This window comes from Passer montanus, unplaced genomic scaffold, assembly GCF_014805655.1.
Source record: "Passer montanus isolate IOZ18808 unplaced genomic scaffold, ASM1480565v1 scaffold39, whole genome shotgun sequence".
NCBI lineage: Eukaryota > Metazoa > Chordata > Aves > Passeriformes > Passeridae > Passer > Passer montanus.
The window spans coordinates 7210491-7228641 of record NW_024368707.1 but is presented as its reverse complement, the minus strand read 5'-3'; the positions used below and the strand labels follow the sequence as shown (position 1 = coordinate 7228641).

At 49.6% G+C, this 18151-nt stretch overlaps 2 protein-coding genes across 15 annotated transcripts in view; one reads left to right on the top strand and one right to left on the bottom strand.

Annotated features, from left to right (window-relative positions):
• VAMP1 (vesicle associated membrane protein 1) overlaps positions 1 to 18151 on the top strand; it is a 34661-nt gene that overhangs the window by 562 nt on the left and 15948 nt on the right. For 2 of the 13 annotated variants that reach the window (XM_039717862.1, XM_039717860.1), the window contains exons 2-4: positions 54 to 213; positions 1021 to 1179; positions 1411 to 1462. In XM_039717862.1, coding sequence (XP_039573796.1) covers positions 54 to 213; positions 1021 to 1179; positions 1411 to 1462 — 371 coding nt within the window. Of the gene's footprint in view, positions 1 to 53; positions 214 to 1020; positions 1180 to 1410; positions 1463 to 1648; positions 4146 to 4229; positions 8384 to 9566; positions 9701 to 18151 lie in introns of those variants that run through there. The other 11 variants (XR_005628502.1, XR_005628503.1, XM_039717853.1 and 8 more) reach the window with 11 other exon arrangements.
• On the bottom strand, positions 9902 to 17517 carry SCNN1A (sodium channel epithelial 1 subunit alpha). Of its 2 annotated transcripts, none has more exons than XM_039717849.1 (13): positions 16681 to 17517; positions 16051 to 16421; positions 15397 to 15652; positions 14364 to 14548; positions 13477 to 13577; positions 12637 to 12800; positions 12234 to 12332; positions 11955 to 12072; positions 11653 to 11731; positions 11275 to 11332; positions 11092 to 11147; positions 10482 to 10557; positions 9902 to 10263 (listed from the first exon to the last, which is right to left on the bottom strand). In XM_039717849.1, exons 1-13 carry the CDS (start codon positions 17392 to 17394, stop codon positions 9937 to 9939), a joined length of 2604 nt encoding a protein of 867 aa, XP_039573783.1. In that variant the 5' UTR covers positions 17395 to 17517; the 3' UTR covers positions 9902 to 9936. The 2 variants fall into 2 exon arrangements, with proteins under 2 accessions (XP_039573783.1, XP_039573784.1); XM_039717850.1 differs by having other exon boundaries at positions 17014 to 17508.

Below are 18151 nucleotides of genomic sequence, written 5' to 3'. Positions count from 1 at the left end.
GTTCCCTCTGGAGCGGCTGAGTTTTCTCTTCGCTCATGTGTGTGTTCCCTTAGGTCTGACCCAGCTCAGCAGCCTGCTCCCGGCGCTCCCGAAGGAGGGGCTCCCGAAGGAGGCGCTCCCGAAGGGGCAGCCCCCGGTGGGGGTCCCCCCGGGGCTCCCCCGAACCTGACGAGCAATCGGCGGCTGCAGCAGACGCAGGCCCAGGTGCAGGAGGTCAGTGGCTGCCAGCCCCGGGGGATGCCTGGGCTCCGCTCCCGCTGCTCTGCTGCAGCGATGCTCTTCGCCCGGGTCTGCCGCTGAGGGGCGGCTCCTTTCTGCCAAAGCCAGAAATTAACTAATGCCCCATACTCAAAAATAGACTGGCAAACCTATTAAAGAGGCTGGAGGAGAGATTGCTTTATGTTTAAAAGCCACTTAATTCCAGATATGACTTCCAAGAGCCGGGCTTGCCAGATTCTTTTGGTACTTCGTTATGGCGCATCTCTTATGGGAATAAAGCTGTACAGCATCCAGGCCAGCTCTTAATCCCTGCGGGCTGCTTCAGGGGGACGCTGTGTGCAGGGATGTGGGGGAGCCCTTGCCTGGCTCCCCGGGATCGGAGTCGGTGGCTGGGCTGCTGGCGGGCAGTGGCACCCCTGTGCCTCAGCGGGGCAGCCGCACGCAGCCGATCCGGTCATTCCGCAGCTCCCGGGGAGGGAGCGAGCCCTGACTCCTCTCACAGCGAGGGTGGCTCTGGCTTGCTGCTGGAACGGAGCGCTCTTAGAAGCAGATGAGAATGTGAGGCTGAGGACCTGCTTGAAGTGTACTTGAAGTGATGTTTTAACAGCGACTCTCCGATTTTATTTTTTTCATTCCAGAGTAGGCAGTGACTTGAAATTACTTCTTCCTGATCTTTTCCTCTCCCCCTTGTTCATGCTTTTTGTTGTTAATATTGCCACACCAGTTATTGGCTAAATAACTCCTCTTACATTTTCAGCTGTCTTTACCCGTAGAACTGCTGCCACTGTTGTTCTCCTGCAGGTGGTTGATATAATGTGTGTGAACGTGGACAAGGTGCTGCAGCGAGACGAGAAGCTGTCGGAGCTGGATGACCGGGCGGACGCGCTGCAGGCCGGCGCCTCGGTGTTCGAGAGCAGCGCGGCCAAACTCAAAAGGAAGTACTGGTGGAAGAACTGCAAGGTGGGTTTCCCAGCGCCACCATCTCCTCGTCAGGAGGGGACTGGGCTACTCCTCTCCTGCAGAGCTTTCAAGTAGAGATTTCAAATGCTTAAGATTCTTTTGCTGTGGGAAGGCTTTGAGGCCTTGGCTGCCGTGCCTTTGGGCCTGGCTTGGGTTCTCTGGCTGTCAGGAAGAATGGGAGCTTGTCAATCTGTTCTGAGTATTGCTCTTGGACAATCTTTTTTTCTTCAGATGATGATCATGATGGGAGTGATTGGTGCCCTTGTGGTGGTGGTGATTGCAAGTAAGTACCAAAAACCTCAGGCTCCAAGGTGAGGAAACACCAGTTCTAGAGCACTTTAAACTTTTCCTTTTTGTTTTGAAAGCTTGAGGGTCTTAGTTGCATAAGTGTCAACTCCAGTCTTTGGGAAAGGGAGGTAGAAGTGCTGGAACTCCCTCACTTAGTGTGGAAATGATATGCTTTACCTAGTAATATGAGGAATGGGGAATGCCATCATTGTAGAAATGGGAAATTCTGCCTGCCAGGTCAGACAAAGCTGTAAGTATGAGGGGCGTTTACCCTGGAGTGGGTGGGTTGGCAAGTTCCTTCCCTGGTGGGTGGTTTGGAGTTCTCTGAGGGACCTTTGGTGTAACTTGCCCTTTTGTTCTTTCCTTTTTTCTTTTTTCCATTGCTTTGTCTCCAGTCTACTTTTTTACTTAAATGTAGCTCCTTCAGTCTGCAACCTCCTGTCCCCTGTTACCTTGCCTGTCTCTTCTTGCCTCTGAATTTTTCCTTTCCTTCCCTTTCACCTAGCTTCTTCATTAATTTCCCTATTGATTTCAATTTATCTCCTGTATAGGATTCTGAGCTGCTTACTTAACATAGGTAGATTTTTCAATAGCTGCTGCAGCTTTGGGGAGCATCCTCTAAGTTTAGAGGAAAGGGAAGTTGAGGAAGAGTGGGTAGCTATTTGCTCCTACTCTTCTGCAGTGAACTTTTTGTGTTTATTTTTGGGTGTAAGCTTGTCAAATAGTGCCTGTGTGAACTCTAGCAAAATAAGAATGCCTTAACACAGTGCCTTTTGGGATGAAGGACTTCAGCATGTGAGAGCCTTTAGTGTTCTGCCTAAAAAGAGTGGCAGCATGACTTGAGCTTTTCATCGAGCTTCTGAAATAAAAGCTGGTTTGTGTTGGCCAGTGGCTGTGAGCCATCTAAGCTACACGTAGTGATGTAGGTTTCTCTAGCCATGGAGAGGTGAGCACTTGAAGAAATGATTTTTTTCTGCCTGTCCTTATTTCCAGATGACTTGCTGCCTGAACATGGCCATTTCAGTTTTTATAAAGGAGGGCCTACATGATTACCTCAGTCAAGTGCAACAGGCTAAACATAGTTAAGTGAAAGGGGCATTGCTGCTATCTAAAAGGATGTGTGGGAGTCAAGTCTCTCTCCACAAGGAACAAATGAACGACAATTAGTCTGGTGGGGAGTGTCAAATATGCCTTTCATCTATGCACACACAAGCCAGGACCCTGTAGCTTCCTACTGTCTTGTAGCTTTCCAGAAGGAAGACTTTGGAGTAGTGGCAGACTGGGAATTGGTGTTTTGCTTTTGTGTGACTGGGCTGAACGTCGAGGAAGCTCACTGCCATAGCAGATAGAGGTGAAGGGGCTGGAGGTATTCCAGATGAGGCTGAATGAGCTGCACAGCTTTCTGATGAAGAATATCTGCTCTGTTTCTGCTGCCACAAAGCCCTAACTTTCAGCAGGAGTTAGAAAACACTTGAAATGGTTAGCTGGGGATTCAAAGGGGAATGATACTCTGGGCATGGATATTGGAAAGTGACATCAGATTTTCCAGTTTGCCAACTTACGCCCCTAGAGATCTTGCTGATCGAACTGAATCCTCCTACTTGCTGTGGGTTCTCTTGAATTTAGGTCCAGGGTGGTCTCTGATGGAAGTAAACTTGTGTCTGTGGCTTTCTGTGAGCAATTCCCTCGTTCTTCTCCATCAAAAGTAACAGGAGCTGTGAGTTGTTTGCATGTGTTGTCAGATGTGGGTTAAATGAGCTGCCCTGTTTCTGTGGAGTCTTCTGAGGAATGTGTATCTTGTCTTTTAACTTTTTGTAACAAGCTGAGCTGTAGCCTGTAATCTAGACTGGAAAGAGGGTACTCCTTTAATTTGGAAAGCTCTGCCTCTGTTCTGGAATGCACTGGGATCTGTTTTGGCCTAAGAGGAGGCAGGGAGGACGTCACTGGAGTTCCCAGATAGGAGCGAAGTACAAAAGATGGCAGGAGCAGATGCTTTTTGTTTCACTGGCTGTGCTGGGGACACCCCTTTCTGCCTCCCAGGACACCTGGCAAGGGGCTAGGTTTTGCATGCTCACTTCCATGCCCTAGCATTTTCATTTGAGTTCATCTCCCTGCAATTCCATTCCTCTCCGCCTTGGGGGAGGGCAGAGATGAAGATCTGGAGTGGAGCAGCCCTCGTCCCCTGAGCATTCCCTAATTCCCTGTGGAACTGAGATGGGATGGACCGTCAGAAGTGCATCTGCTGAAGAGGAGCCAGGGCCTGCTTGTGCCTGCTACTGCTCTCATTTTAGGGGGTAGGCTTTTACAAGCTCGAGGCCCCCAGACCAGCAATTCTCTCAAACTCTTCTAAACAAGCCTTTGGTGTCCCATTCCTCCTGTCTCTCTGGGAGCTGAGGTCCCCCTAGGCTGTCTCTTTCATTTCTTTCTCTTTGCTGTTGTATGTTGCCTCCTCCTCTGCTCCCTTTCCCCTCCTTTGTGTGTCTGTGCATGGGCAAAACAAATCACCAAGGCCCTCTTAGTAAAAGCAAGGGACTCTGCTGCCCACAGCATCACAGCCACTCATGCACGTGCAGTTTGTTTACTTCCTCTATAAACACAACTGTAATCTCCTCTGGCATGTTCTAGAAATCAACTCATGTACTTTTAATGGTCTCTAAGAAACACAATTCACCACCTTACTGAGTCTGTCTGGTCTGTCAGTGAGCGTGAAGGGGTTGGGATGCCAAACTGTTGGAATTTTTTTTTTTTTGTGACTTCCATAGCATGCACATACCTGAAGTTCTGTCCCTCAAAGCAGTGGCTGGTTTTCCATTGTAAATGAAGGTAGTTCCAGTTGTGCTGGACTGACTCTGGTAAGTCTGTAACAAGATGTGGGAACCAGCAGCTCTGGGGGAAGAGGCTGCCCAGCCAAGCCTGCCTTCAGCCACCAAATGTCCAGCCACTGTCCTGCTCAGGGGACTGCCTTCTGTACACTACTGTGTTAGTGGCAGCTCTGGCTCTCAGGCTGTGCTGCCTTTAGGTTTCAGTAACCTCAGATCCTTAAACCCAGAAAATAATTCTCCATTGGTGTTGGAATACAAGTTCAGGACCCAAAAGAAGCTCTCCAAGAGTAGGGTGCTGTTCACAATATATCTTGGAGCATGACTGGAATAAAGGTAAGTGCCTCTTTGTTTTGCTTCACTGTACATTTGAAACTCATTAAAAGGAAATGACAGAGCTTTGTCCAGTGCAGACTTCTTTTAAAATTAGGTACTTGTGCCCTTATCTGCCCTTATTGCTACAAAAGCTAGGTTGTAAAACAGTCTTCCATGTGGCTTCTGGTTCCCTTATGATCAATCTTGGGATAATCCAGTCTTAAACATCACCAAAATCACAGTGAACACACTGGAACAACTCTCAGTGGCGAATTTGGAGGAAGGCAGCTAGACTAATTCTTCAAAGATGGAAGCCCTCCTGGGAAAGGAGGGTGTCTGGACTGGCTGGTGGATTAAAGCAGCAGGTACAGTCTAAAATTCCACACAGTTCAGGCCTGCACAACCTGAACAAACGAGTTGTGCTACAATTCCTGCCAAGTTTTGTGTTGCGTTCCTGTCAGTTCTCAGCCTCACTCATGTAGGGGGATAGGGAAGATGTTTTCAGAGGACAGATGCACTTTTGGACTGTTGATGATGCAGTGTCCAAGTCCCTAGCCAAAGCTGGGGACTGAATGCTCATTTTCCAAAGCTGGCAGCTGCTCTGGAGCACAGAGCTGGGGCTGAGCATACTGTTGAAAGTTGCCCCAGGGTTGAGCCCAGTTCATGAGTCATGTTGTGGCTGTTTGCAAAGACTTGCATATCTAGCCATAAATCCTCTGTTAGGCATTGAAAATATGTTCTACTGGAAGCTCTTCTGAGGTGCCCTCCTTACCTGCATCAGAATTTCTGCTGCTCCTGCACCCTCTTACCCAGACAAAACAAGATTTTAAATGTGCTCCAAAAGCAAGGCCAAGGCTTTGGGAGAATAGTTCTTTGTATGTCTAATTAAAAAGTCAAGCTGTGCCTTTAAACACGGAACATGTTCAACATGCCTTTGAGCTGGAACAGGTTGCCCAGAGAAGCTGTGGATGCCCCATCTCTGGAGGTGTCCAGAGCTGGGTTGGTTGGGGCTTTGAGCAACCTGCTCTAGTGGAAGGTGTCCCTGTCTGTGGCAAGGAGTTGGAGCTGAGATGATATTTAAGGTCACTTCCAACCCAAACCATTCCATATAAAATGCAGCTTCCATATCAACTGCTTCATCCTGACGTCTTCAGATGTGGTGGAAGAAAAGCCTCAGCTGTACTGCTCCTGAGTGGATGTACCTAAACCTTCATATTTGTAGATGCCTGAGGCATTGTTCTGGCCTTTCCTGAGGTGTCTCTGTGCTGGTGCAGGCTCTCATCAGTGGTGGGACTTGCTGTCTCAGCTGGAGAGCAACCAAATGATGGTGGGGAAGACAGATTTTCTTCAGACCTGGACTGCAGCATCAACACTTTTTTAATGAACCTGGCTTCCTTGGGAAGTGACAGAGGTCCCTGCTCTGATGTATCCACTGGGGCTTGAAGCCTTAAGAGAGGTAATAAGGGGGAGGTTTTGTCTTTGTTCTGACCTCAAAACAAGTGATTGCCCTGAGAGATGTAACAGATAAGGATATAGGTTTTACAAATAGGCAGCTCAGCCATGTCTGTTGGGTACCTGAGCGTCCACACTCCTGATACTATTTGACCTATTTTTGGCCTGAGATAGAGTGCAACACTTACTCAAGCACCCTTACTTGCTCCCCAGCTTTCAACCATGAGCAGCTTCATAAGGTCCTTCTGTGCACAGACCCACTGAATAATTTCTGCAGAGGACTAGATGACACTTTATGCTCTTCCATCAGAGGCTTCTTTTCCAAAAGCCTTTGTACTATTTTTTAAAACTAAATTTGCCATAAACATATTGAGAATTTAATAAAGATTATAAGCTCTTTTTAGTTCATTGCTTTTAAGCATGACTTGGAAGCTGAAGGCACTTTCCCCTCTTGTGCTTACAAGCCCCCTTTAAATATTGCATGTTGTTAAATACAAAGAACTGTGACTGAATGTGGCTGTGCCTCCGGTGTGTTCCTGATCTCTGTGGTTCCCCTGTGTCCTTTCACCAGCCGCACTACTGCCCTTTCCATTTCTTGATGTAGTATCTAACCCCACAGATTTTATTGAACCTGTCCCAAGAGCTTGGTAACCCTTTCTTCAAATTCCTTCTTGGTTTGACCTCAGTCTGTGCAGACAGTCCTTGACCCATCTGTCCAGCTTCTCTTAAGCCCTCCAGCAAGCAGGGTTCAGTTCTTCTAAATATATTGTTTGTTTTCCAAAGGGATGGTTTGCTCTTTTTTTTTCCTAGCTTTCCTAGACCCTTATGTTGTACTTCCATGCCTTTCCTCTATTACCTTAATTCTTATGGAAAAACAATAGTTTTGTCATCTGTTCCCAGTCCAAAAAGACACAACTTTCAGCTGTTCCTTGCATGTTTTCCATGTCCTCAAAATGACTCTGCTATGCCTCTAGCACACCTATGACTACTGAGCATTTACATCCCCTCAACCTTCTCCTCTTGTACATATTCACCCCTGCATACTTTCTTCCCTTTTCTTCAGTTTTTCACATTCCCAGTGAAACACTCCTGTTTTTTGGGCTCTCATTCCAGCTCTGCTGGCCTTGCCTCTTGTTTTCAGCCAGACCAAGCTCTCTATACATCTGCTGAGCTCACTTGTGGTCTTGCCAGCCTACAAGAAATGTAGGGATTATTTCTGGAACCTGATTTCTCCCAAGGTGGCAGTTTTTGCACTGATTCACAGGATGGGGAGGGCTCATCTATTTGCCAACTTGTGTAACTGCTTCTTGATGTTTGTACAGGCTTTTAACTCTGGATTTACAGCTGTTCTGAATGGTGCCATTGCTTTGAGTTCATTAGTCAAAGCCCATTTTTTTTGCATTTTAACACTTTTATGGAACAGATAGGGCATGGTTCAAGCTTCCCCCAGGGCATACATCACCGCCTTCTGCAGCTGTATTTCTTTACTGATGAAGAGAACTTACTGTTTCAAGTAGTTATGCCTCTGATTAATCTTGCTTTAATCACCCACTTGACTATGCATGATGCAGCAGGTCTCATCAATTTGATGGTTACTGCAAGGTTATTTATGGTTCTGTGCTGTGAAGCATTGTCTTATTCTTTGGATACTGAGGAAATATCATGCTTACCATATGAATTACTGTATGTTTATGGTATACAAAGACTGTTTTAAGGTGTTGCACCTGCTCTTTATCCTTTCTTAATTTGAAGGTGGCTTTGTGAAGCAAACAGCTTTGTGTCCAGTGTCAGGTTTTTGCTCATTCATGTGCTAGAAAACACCCAAGGCATCAGTCTGCACTACTGAATTTGTGACCAAGAACTGGGTGCAGCATCCTCGCTCCTCTATCTGCCTGTCTTTTGTATTTTAATTGTGGCCAAAGTTACTTTCAGCAACTAAACCTAGCTTTTACCTCTGCCTCTTGGGCTGTGTTTACAGAACATGAAACTGCCTTCACAGAGGTACTTTGAAATTTTGAGATTTCATTCATTGCTCACTCTTTTTTACTTCATTTAGAAAATGGATTTTTTTCATGTTTGCAGAAGCTCTGGGGTTTTTTTCTAATGGAGGCCTCCAAGGAGGAATTCATGTTTCCACACCTCTAAGTGCTTGTTGCAGCCCCTCCCTCCTGCTGGGCTGCCACCCTTGCTGAAGGACACCTCCCGAATTACCAGCTTCTATTCCTAGCTGAGAGACATTATCTCCACTTTCAAACAAGAGTTATCAGCTGAACACTGGGATAAAATTTGTAAAACCAGGAATATTTGTGCAATAAAGAACATAGCATTTGTGTGTGTGTGTGAAGAAGAATAAAATCACTCTGCTGGGAATTGGAAAATACTTTTAGGTAATCAAGGCAAGAGCAGTACAACCAGCATGTGTTTAGCATCTCAAAGGGAAAAATTGGGCAACAGTTTAGATACTACAGTAAACTCCTCCAACTTCCCAAGGGCAGTGCATCTACCTTAAATTTTAAAATAGCTTCAGTTTTTCTTTTGTTATGATTAACTAGTTTTAAATTCAAAAGTGGCTGTTCACAGTGTGAGTGGTTACAGGGTTCCACAGGTCTTTGCCTAAACTGCTTAAATTCTGGTATCTCTGTTTGTCCTGTGAAGTGGATAATCCTGTTTTTTAAGGACATCACCCTTGCTCTCTTGATACCCCATAAAGTGCAGAGCAAACACCATTGCAGCAGAAGTCTGAGTATTTGTAAGAAAAGCTCACTGCAAGAAACGTGTTCTCACACAAAGGTCCTCAAGTTAGTTCCTGAGAAGAGGACCATTTTTGCCCATGGCTAAAGCTTTCCTTGGAAGCACTTTTGATTGGAGCCTGCAGTACTTTCCTGTGCTTCCCTCAGGAACAAGAGGCTCAGCAGAGTTTCTGTGGGTGGACCAGACAAGGGCTGGGAGGAACAGAACATGCACTGCATGACCTGCGCTGCTCTGAGCCTCTCTTGCAGGATCCCATTGCTGCAGAGGTTACATCTGGGGTTTTTGGAGAGTGTTCATAATCCTGCCAAACTGCTTCCCTCAGGAAGAAAGCAGGGAGGGTCCAGCAGTTGTAGAGATTGCCAACAGCTCTGGGGCAAATCAAACAATCGAATAGCTGGAGATACACATGTATGGTGCATCCCAAGGAAGGGGGGACACCCAAGATCTGCCAATGGCACAAAGGCAGCTTGAAAAGGGAGCCTTTACTTTGCCAGGGTGTTTTGTCCCTGACCTGGGAGTGGCAGCAAGCTTCAAGCACCTCTCCAGAGCACTGTGTATTGTAATACAGATTAAGATCGTGCCAGTGGCTCTTGTCTCAAGTGGCCTCTCCTTGAGGGGAGGAGAGGGTAGGTGACACAGGCTTGAGAGCTCATGAAGAATGAGGAAAGAGCAACCGATTTAGGGAAAGCTTAACGAAGCTCAGCCTGTTGAGAGATTTGTACCCCTGCTAAGACTCCATTCCTGTTCCTTGTCATACCACAGAGGAGGCCAGTCACACCTGCCAAACCTCTTTAATTAATGACAGACCAGAACTGTGGCAGCATCCTTGTTGGAGGGAAAAGAAAGCATGCCTGCACATGTAGGTGTGCACATGCACAGAGCATAAGGAAATCAAGAGGACATCTCCCCCACACATACACTAGATCAACTCTCATCCCTGGTGATCCCACAGCAATAGTATTTTATGAGACTGAAGAATGTGCCTACAGAAGTGAAAGCAATGAGCCCAGGCCAACCATGGAGCAGTCTTGCTATGGTCCATGAAGAAAGAAGGAAACACAGGCCCCACAGACAAAGAGAGCAGCCTCTGCTCCAGCTGCCAGCCATCTGAACGGTGGGAGAAGCCGCTGCCTCACTCGTGTCCCTCCTCACCATCCCTGCTCGGCCCACGTGGTTCCAGGCTGTTGTAGGGTGGCAGCGTGGTCACTACAGCCTCAACAGTGAAGCGATGTGGAGCGTGGAGAGCTGGTGCCTCATCCTGGAAAGCCGCGTTATCCTGGCTGCTCAGAGCGGGTGTCGGCAGAGGCAGCTTCTGCCGAGAGCGGAACCAGCGGAAGCCCAGGATAAAGGTGATGGCAATGAAATCCAGAACCAGCTCTGCAAGCTCCATCACAGACAGGACAGAGGATCCAAACCAGAGGCTCCACTGGTTCCCAAGCTGGGACAGCAGAGTCACTACCTGCAGGAGATGGAGAAAGAGCAGTGACAACAGCCCTCATCTGGGACTTTGCCTCCCTGCCTGTTCCCTCTTCCCTGTGGGGCTGGGGGGGTTCCCCTCACCCTGCCCAAGGAAAAGAGACAATATCCAGCAATGCTGCTGGAACAAAAGCTTGACACAGTGGAGGGACATCGTGGGGGAATGGGTGGCCAGAGAAGACATGGTAGTAAAGTGTGTACCGTGAAGGCTGGAGACTCTCCATTGGTCTTGTAGTTCCACTCCTTAAAAAAGATGTTCACTTTGGCAACTCCATTCCTGTGAATGAGACATGATGCTCAGTAACCCCAACTCCTCAATCCCTACATTTCTTCACCAAGCCTAATTGCCTCTGTCCCCTTCTGCCCCCTGTCCTTCTCCCACACATACTACCCAGAGGCTTTCTCCCATCTCTGCAGTTCTCATTCTGCACTAAATACAGTCTTTGGTACTTACAGTGCACTTCTGGCACTGTACTGTAAAACCCAAAGTTTGTGGCAAAAGCTCCCACACAGCTCTCCTTCCCACTTTTCCACAAGCACTCACTGTGACCCCAGAACATACAGCAAGTGGTGGGGCTTACTATTTTCATATCAGCATCTCACCTCTTTCAAAATTTTTCACTTGGGTCCCCAGTTCTTGCTGAAGGCTCGCTATGTATCTACTCTGACCCAAATCCACTGCCCTTGTCCACAGGTCCCATGCCTGATCTCTTCCCATCAGTGATTTAATCTTAACTCTGACATTTCCAACACACACATTCCATTGGGATGGTTTCTGGTTTGGACACAGTCTCTGTTTAGGGGCTCTCACCTCTTGGATGTGATATTGTATTTGTTCTGTTGTGAAAGCATGTAGAAAACCCAGTCCTGAAACGAAAGTGCAATAAATTGTGTCACATGATCACAGTCACCTCCTGCAGGTTTAGTACCCACTGAGGAAGGACTAATTGGGAAGTGGGAGCAGTGCTGGGAAGCCAGGACACCCCCCCCTTACCTCTGAGACAGCCGAAGGCCAGCGGGAGTATCCAGCTGACAGCTGGTATTCTGTCATTCTGCAAGGCAAGAGGAGGCTGTGTTAGCTGTTGAAGCTGTAGGAGCCACAGGGCCAGGTCTCACCATCCTCAGGCACACCTGGAGATTCCCTCCCATGCTGAAGTTCCACCCACTTCCCACCATGTGGAATGCAGAGTCCTTGGGAGCTCACCCCCAAGCCAACCCACATGCTCCTCAGCCATTTTGGCTTCCTGATGGGAGAAATACCATTTCAGGCTGGGGCTCAGCTATTGACTCGAGCTTTTGCCCATCAGTGAATGCTTCCCAGCACTTCTGGGAATACTTTCCAATCTTCCTGCCTGACTGGTGATCAACTTACTTGCAAGGTTTCCGACACTTGCGGAAACAGCCCAGGACGTCAGCTTTGAATTCAGCCAGGAGCTTGTAATAGCAGTAGCCTGAACAGCAAAGAAAGTAAATCCAGGTAAGCTCACAGTATCTTTAGACAAAAGGTGGTGTGTGGCAGCAAGGGGAACCCAGAAGAGGTTTCCTTCCACAAGAGGCTAATCATTCAAGGCAAGACTGTCATTTGGATGTCTGACACCGGGAAGCTCAGTGAAGATGATGGGACCAAACAGGTTCAGGTGGGCACGAGCCCTACTGTCCCTGCTGCCCACTTACCCCAGGCTTTGTGCTTCGTGTAGTCACAGTACTCTGCTCTGTGGGGCAAGGGATAGAAGTAGTATGCACAGCCACAGCGTTCTACCATGTTGAGCTGAAAGCAGGAGCGAATGCAGACCTGGGAGGCACATAAGGCGGAAAAGGCTGATCAAGGGAACCAACCCCACTGCTGCCTGTATCACATCACTCTATTAACAGAGCCCAAGGACAGGCATGGCCGTTAGGGGGCTGAAGCATGTCAGGAAAGTGGAGAAGCGAGGAGGGGTGACTGTGAGTTACCTGCTCGGTGTAGCGGGATGAGTACAGGTTTTGCACTGGCACGTCACTGCCATCCTCTGTGCAGTCGCTGTAACTGCCCCCAAGGCGCATGGTCATCTCCTGCAACAGCAGAGCCTCGCTGCACAGAACACCTGCACTGCCGTCCTCTTCCCAACCTCCCACACCACACACTGCTCATCCATCGGTATCTGCTCTTTATGCTTTCCTCGGGATGCCAGCTCCCCCTGCTTGCCTCCACTTCATTGTTCACCGACAAACTGTAGCCAAATGCTTCTCATCTAGTCCAGCGAGCTGTTCTTCCTCTCCCTTCACTCCATGTGATTAGTCCCTTCCCTTAAACACACACCGTAGGTCCACCGAGTTAAACCTCCCACCCACAGCTCTCCCTCCTCTGCTTGCTCACCTTTCTCATGCTGATGGAGGTCTCGATGCCGGGGCGAACATTGAAGCCCCCGTCGTCCATGAAGGCTGGCTCGTTCTGGTCATGGACCATGACCCTGGCTCCTGTCACCGTGGACAGCAGAGGGATGAAATCATTCTGCTCAGTGCGCACCACCAGAGAGAGACCTGAGGGAACATCGGAGAGCCAGGGAGGTCACGGCCAGCTGTGGTGCAGCACAGAAGGCAGAGCAGGATGGTTAGAAGGAAGTCTGAAAGAGATAAAGGAGAAGACAGACATCACCCAGGGCTGCACCAAAGCCTGGCAGCAATAGAGGGTGGTTGGAGGGAGGCCAGAGGAAAAGCTGGACACTCCAGAAGAGGCCAGTGAAAACTGGATTTAATCACTGTGGCTTAGAAAAAACAGAACTGGGAACTGAGGAGATTACATGGATAAACTTGAAGCCAGATGGAAGAAAAGCCTGAAGATTGGGTCTGGATAGGTGTCAGGGGGTTTAGGAACACAAACAGGTCAGTTTCTTGAAGGGGAAAATGGGAAAGATGAAGACCAGGAGTACTGTGGCTCAGCACAGAACTTTAGGAAGGGCCAGCACAAGTCCAGAAGGCACAAAGAGCATAAGGATCAGGCATTGATGAGGGAGAGAGAGTTCAGTGGGCAGTGGTGAGGGGCAGCCATGTCCCTGAGACATCTGTCTCCAGATGGGTGAAAGCAGCTTGGGCGAGACAGAGCAGGGCTGCAATCTGCCACCACCAGTACTAATCACAGCAGGATGCCCATAATAACTCCTAGGGAAAACAGAGCTAAGCTGTTCTCCTTACTCACCAAAGAGTGCCTCTCACCCACCATTATTGATCCCAGGCATGGAGGATGTCCACACGCTGCTGCTGTTGTCATTAAAGGTGTAGCAGTTGCCATACAAAGGATGGTGGAAGTGGGTATAGTTCCTGAAAGGGGAACAGAAACAGAGTGAGAAGGGCTGTGAAACCAAGGGGAAGGGCTTTCTGAAAGGAAACAGCTCTGTTTTCCATCAGCAGGGACAGGGGCTTACAGCAGATGGGCAGTATTTGTTATGTAAACTCTCATGAACAGGGAAAAGCAATTAAAATGTGCTGTAAAAAATGTCCTGGAGCTAGGCAGGTTTTTACACGAGGTTTTTCATGCTGCTTTTCAGAGCCCAAATGGGTTTTAGCAGTGCTAGCAATTACTGTATTATCTTCCTAATACTTATGAACCTCTTAGATTTTCCTACCCCTTTTCCTTCCTTGCATATTGTTTTCATTCCACTACCTCCTTGGGGCTTTTTGACCAATAATGACAGGAGAAAAGCGGGATATGTTCTTACTGTGTTTTTGTGTCAACTCTCTCTTCTCTTATTCCTTTTTGTGGGCTGATATGTACTTTACCACTGTGGAGGGTAGAATATAAATACCTCTACGCTGTACATCTGTGCCCTCTCTGGTGTTTGTACCAGTATAATTATTTTGTTTGTGTGAAACCCAGAAAAAGGCAAAGCCATCCTTCGAGGTTCATGCTTCCAGGCCACAGAACCTGTGACCCTGATATGCAAAACCCACACAAAAGACCCAAGAAAGATAATTTTTGACCTTTCAAATGGGAACTGAACAAGGAATGATCCCACCTCGGAAAAGAGGTTCTCTGATGTGGGTTCCTTGATTCCCCTCGAGCCCAGGCACAAAATAGGTGTTTTCAGGGGCGTTGCCACTACTTACGCCTTGTCACACGTTGCCTCATTGAAGCGGCAAGCATAGATGAAATTCTCAAAGTCAGACTCGTCCAGGGCTTTTGCATCAGGCACCTGTGCCAGGATATTGATGTAGTGAAAGCTGTACCACTCCCGCACGGCATCCACTCCCGAGGAGTACGCCTGATGGAAACAGTCGTTGTTTTCATTGCACTGTTGAGAAGAAAAAGAAGAACCATGTCAGAGAAGTCTTCTCACCCAGGAGACAAGGATCTGCCCGTGGATAAGCTGTGCTCCCTCAGCACAAGGGGATGACCGAGGAAGTGAAGAGTTCCACAGGACTCCTGAGTGTGATCAGATGGAAAAAAAAAAAAACCCAGCGCAGCTCCTGGGTGGAAGGGCGACGCCAGGTGAATAAGCGAGGCTGAGTAAGACCCAGGAGGCAGCAAGGTGTACAGGGTAATATGCACATAAATTCTACCTGGTGTAAAACCAAGAGCTTTAAATTCTTGCATGGGGAGCCCTTCCTTCAGGGTGTGTCCAGAAAAAACTTTTGTGATCCTGTGGGAACCCCAGTTAACTGCTGAGCGATTAGCTTCAGTCCTTCAGTACCTTTTTAAATGCAAACACAAATACCCTAGGGCGAGGAAGCTGCTACCTAGGAGCAATTGCGACCGTGATCAGCTTTCAGGTGGCCCAGGACCATCAAATACTTTCTCCTTTGCTATTACTGGGCAATGCAGCAGCTGATGCTGATAAACTGCTCTCAAAGGCAACTGCAAGGCTGATGTACCCTCAGGAAGGACAAGGTTTTCCTGCTCTTGGGAAGAGATATACACTGACTTGGACATGTCCCTGGGGCCTGCATGAACATGGATAGAATTTGGGGAGCAGGATTGTATGGAGCAAAGGATTCAGCTCTACCTTTATCTGTCAGTAGCAAAAGCCAGTGGAGATTAATCAGACTTCTACGTAAGGAAAGGCATGGCCAAGGGTCTAACAAGACAAAAGCAGCCAGGCAGACTGGAGTGGGTAGGGCACGGGGTATCTAGGGATCTCACCAGAACAAAGCCAATTTTCCAGTCATTCTTGTCCACTGAGGGACTGTTCTCTGGCAAGTTGACTATGTTGTCCCGCTTCTGCCTCCGCAAAGGATGGCGCTGGACGTGATGGAGCAGGCTCCTTGAGCTGCGCTTTTGTGAGGACGATGTGGACCAGTCTCTCTGTGGCAGAGACATGTTGTAGTCATAGAGGTCTAGCAGTGTCTGCTGGGTGATTTGGTCCAGCTTATCCAGCTGCTTACGGATGGCGCTGTATCTGTACAGGGGGGGGAGAGGAGCAGCAGGTTTAGGGCTGGGTGCACACAAACAACAACTCTGAATAAGACAGGCAGCAGAGTTTGCTGGGGTGATTCCTGCCACTAGCTGTAAAAATCTAACCCCTTGCTGGAGGCTATCTTGGAGGGAGAAGCAAATCTGCTGTAGCCCTGTGGCAGGTTACATCGCAGCCTGCTATACACCATGCCTGAGCTCACATGCTGGACTGTGAGTGCCCCGCAGCAGCAGCAGCAGCAAAGGCCTCTGAAAAGCGTCCTTTCCACCGGCACAGCCACACCAGCGGGCAGTCGAGGACCACGAGGAGAACCAGAGTAGGTGCTTTTATCCCGCACCCATCAAAGTCAAGGCAGTCAACATCTCTGCAAGTGTATTTCTTACCTGTACGGATTGAGGGTGCACAGCGTCACGGCCGGGAAAGTCAGCCTGTCGGAGTTCAGGTTGAGGTTGAGGTTGACAGGGTAGCTGAAGTACTCCCTGTAGAGGATCCCGAACTGCCAGTACATTAAGCCGAAGGTGAGAAAGAAGAGGACTGACCAGAAGGCTGTCTTCATCTTATTCTTTTTGGAGCACACCAGGCGGATAGCCCCGTGGATGGTCGTGTTGCTGCAGAAGAACTGGAATAGCTCCTGGTAGGAACTGTAGAATTCGATGAGACCCTCCCGCTCCTCTTTCTGTTGCTGCTCCTCTTCTTGCTTACATTGTCCCATTTTCTCCCCTTCTGGCATCTTCCCCGCCTTCACAGACCCACTCTGCAGCACAAACTCGGAATTAGTCTCCCAGCAGGACTGTGCCTCCGGGAAGCCATGCCCGCGGCACAGACCGGCTCTGCATCACCATCCTCCCCGAGCCCCGCTGCTCTCACCCTCTCCTCCCTGACCCCCGCCCAGGCTGCAGGTCCCCAACCCGAGTCCTCCCGTCCCACATCTGACACGGGCTCGATCCTGCCCCCCAGAGCCCCCCGTCCCTCCCGCGGTTCGCCCCCGCCCGCCCCGGGGCCGCGGCACTGACGGGGGGCGCGGTGCCCATGGCGGGCGGCGCTGCTCGGGCCGGGAACGGGGACGGGACCGGGGCCGGCGTGCTCTGCCCAGCGCTGCCGGCTCTCCCGCAGCCTCCCCGGCTGGGCTGGGACCGGTTCCTTTCCAGTTGGAGCCAGCACCCCGCCCGGCTCCTGCCCTGCCAGCCTCTCCCCGCCCCTCCCGCCTGTCCCTCCTGCCTGCCCCCTCCTGCCCCTTCCCCTTCCCTCAGGCGCCGCTCCCGGGGAAGAAAAGCCTCTTTAAACTCTCCGGTGTCGGCGGCGGGGCAGCGGCGGCCGGGGGACGGGGGACACGTCGGGGCGGTGACCTTGGCGGTGCCGGCGGGGTCAAGGCGCTCCCGGGGCAGCGGGGCCCCCGGCCCCGAGGGGACCCGGCCCCGCCAGGTACGGCCTTCGAACAGCCCCAGCCTCCTCCTCCCATCCCCTCCGGCGGGGACGCGGCGTCCCAGCGAGCCCAGGCGATGCAGAAAGAAAGTTGGCAGCGCTGGTCCCCGAGGCAGCGCCGGCCGGCCGGGAACCCCCACGGTCCGTCCCCGCCGGGACCTTGCCCTGCCACCGGCCGGCGGAGAGGGCCTGGCTTCCATCGCCAAACTGTGCTTCCCAAGGGCAAAGCCGCGGGTTTCGGGTGGGATCTGCGAGGGGCATGAAGCTGGGGCAGAGAAGTCAGTGATACGCCTCAGTTGCCGCATCGCCTTTGCTGGTGCCTTAGCTAAAGAAATCTTTTGTGTCCAACCGTGAGTGGGAACTTGTTTCGCTGAGCTGTGCCTGGGAAATCAAGGCCTCCCGGCATTACCCAAAACCTTCCAGTGTTTCCTTGGACCATTTTGATGAACACCCTTAGCAAAATGTGACCGAAAGTCCCAAACACTTTCCCGTCATTATAACCGTGAAACTCCTTTACCAATCTTTTCTCCCAATGATTTTCTTTTAAACTAGCCGTCTCTGAAGTTTTCACTTATTTCTTCTCTTTCTGGTTACCTCCTTCAGGTAAGTCCTTGTTCGGAGTCTTTGGTTACTGAATTTTGATCCTTGTTGAGTTAGCTGTGGTTTGGTTAGTGACTCAAAATACTCAGCCACTTTCACCTCTTCATATTGCAAAATCCCATGCTTGAAAATGGCAAGCAGTACACTTTTGAGGCCAGCAGTTAAGTGTCAGCGTGCCAGAAACAGCCTTGTGACAGGTGCTTGTTATAAACCTACAGCCACAATTTGCAGCGTTCCGCTAGCTCTGTCCCGTGACAAAGAGCAATGCAAAACAAAAGCGTCGTTTCCCCCTGCAGTTCTAAACTTAATTGTATCTCCAGTAAATTGATTTTGAACTTTCATCGAGATAAAACCTGCAAAAAGTGGGTGGTGTGAGTTGAATGGACTAATATAGTCAAATGCTTATTAAAATGCAGCTTCCTCGGAGCATTACTGCATCCACCTCTGGAGCCCCCAGCTCAG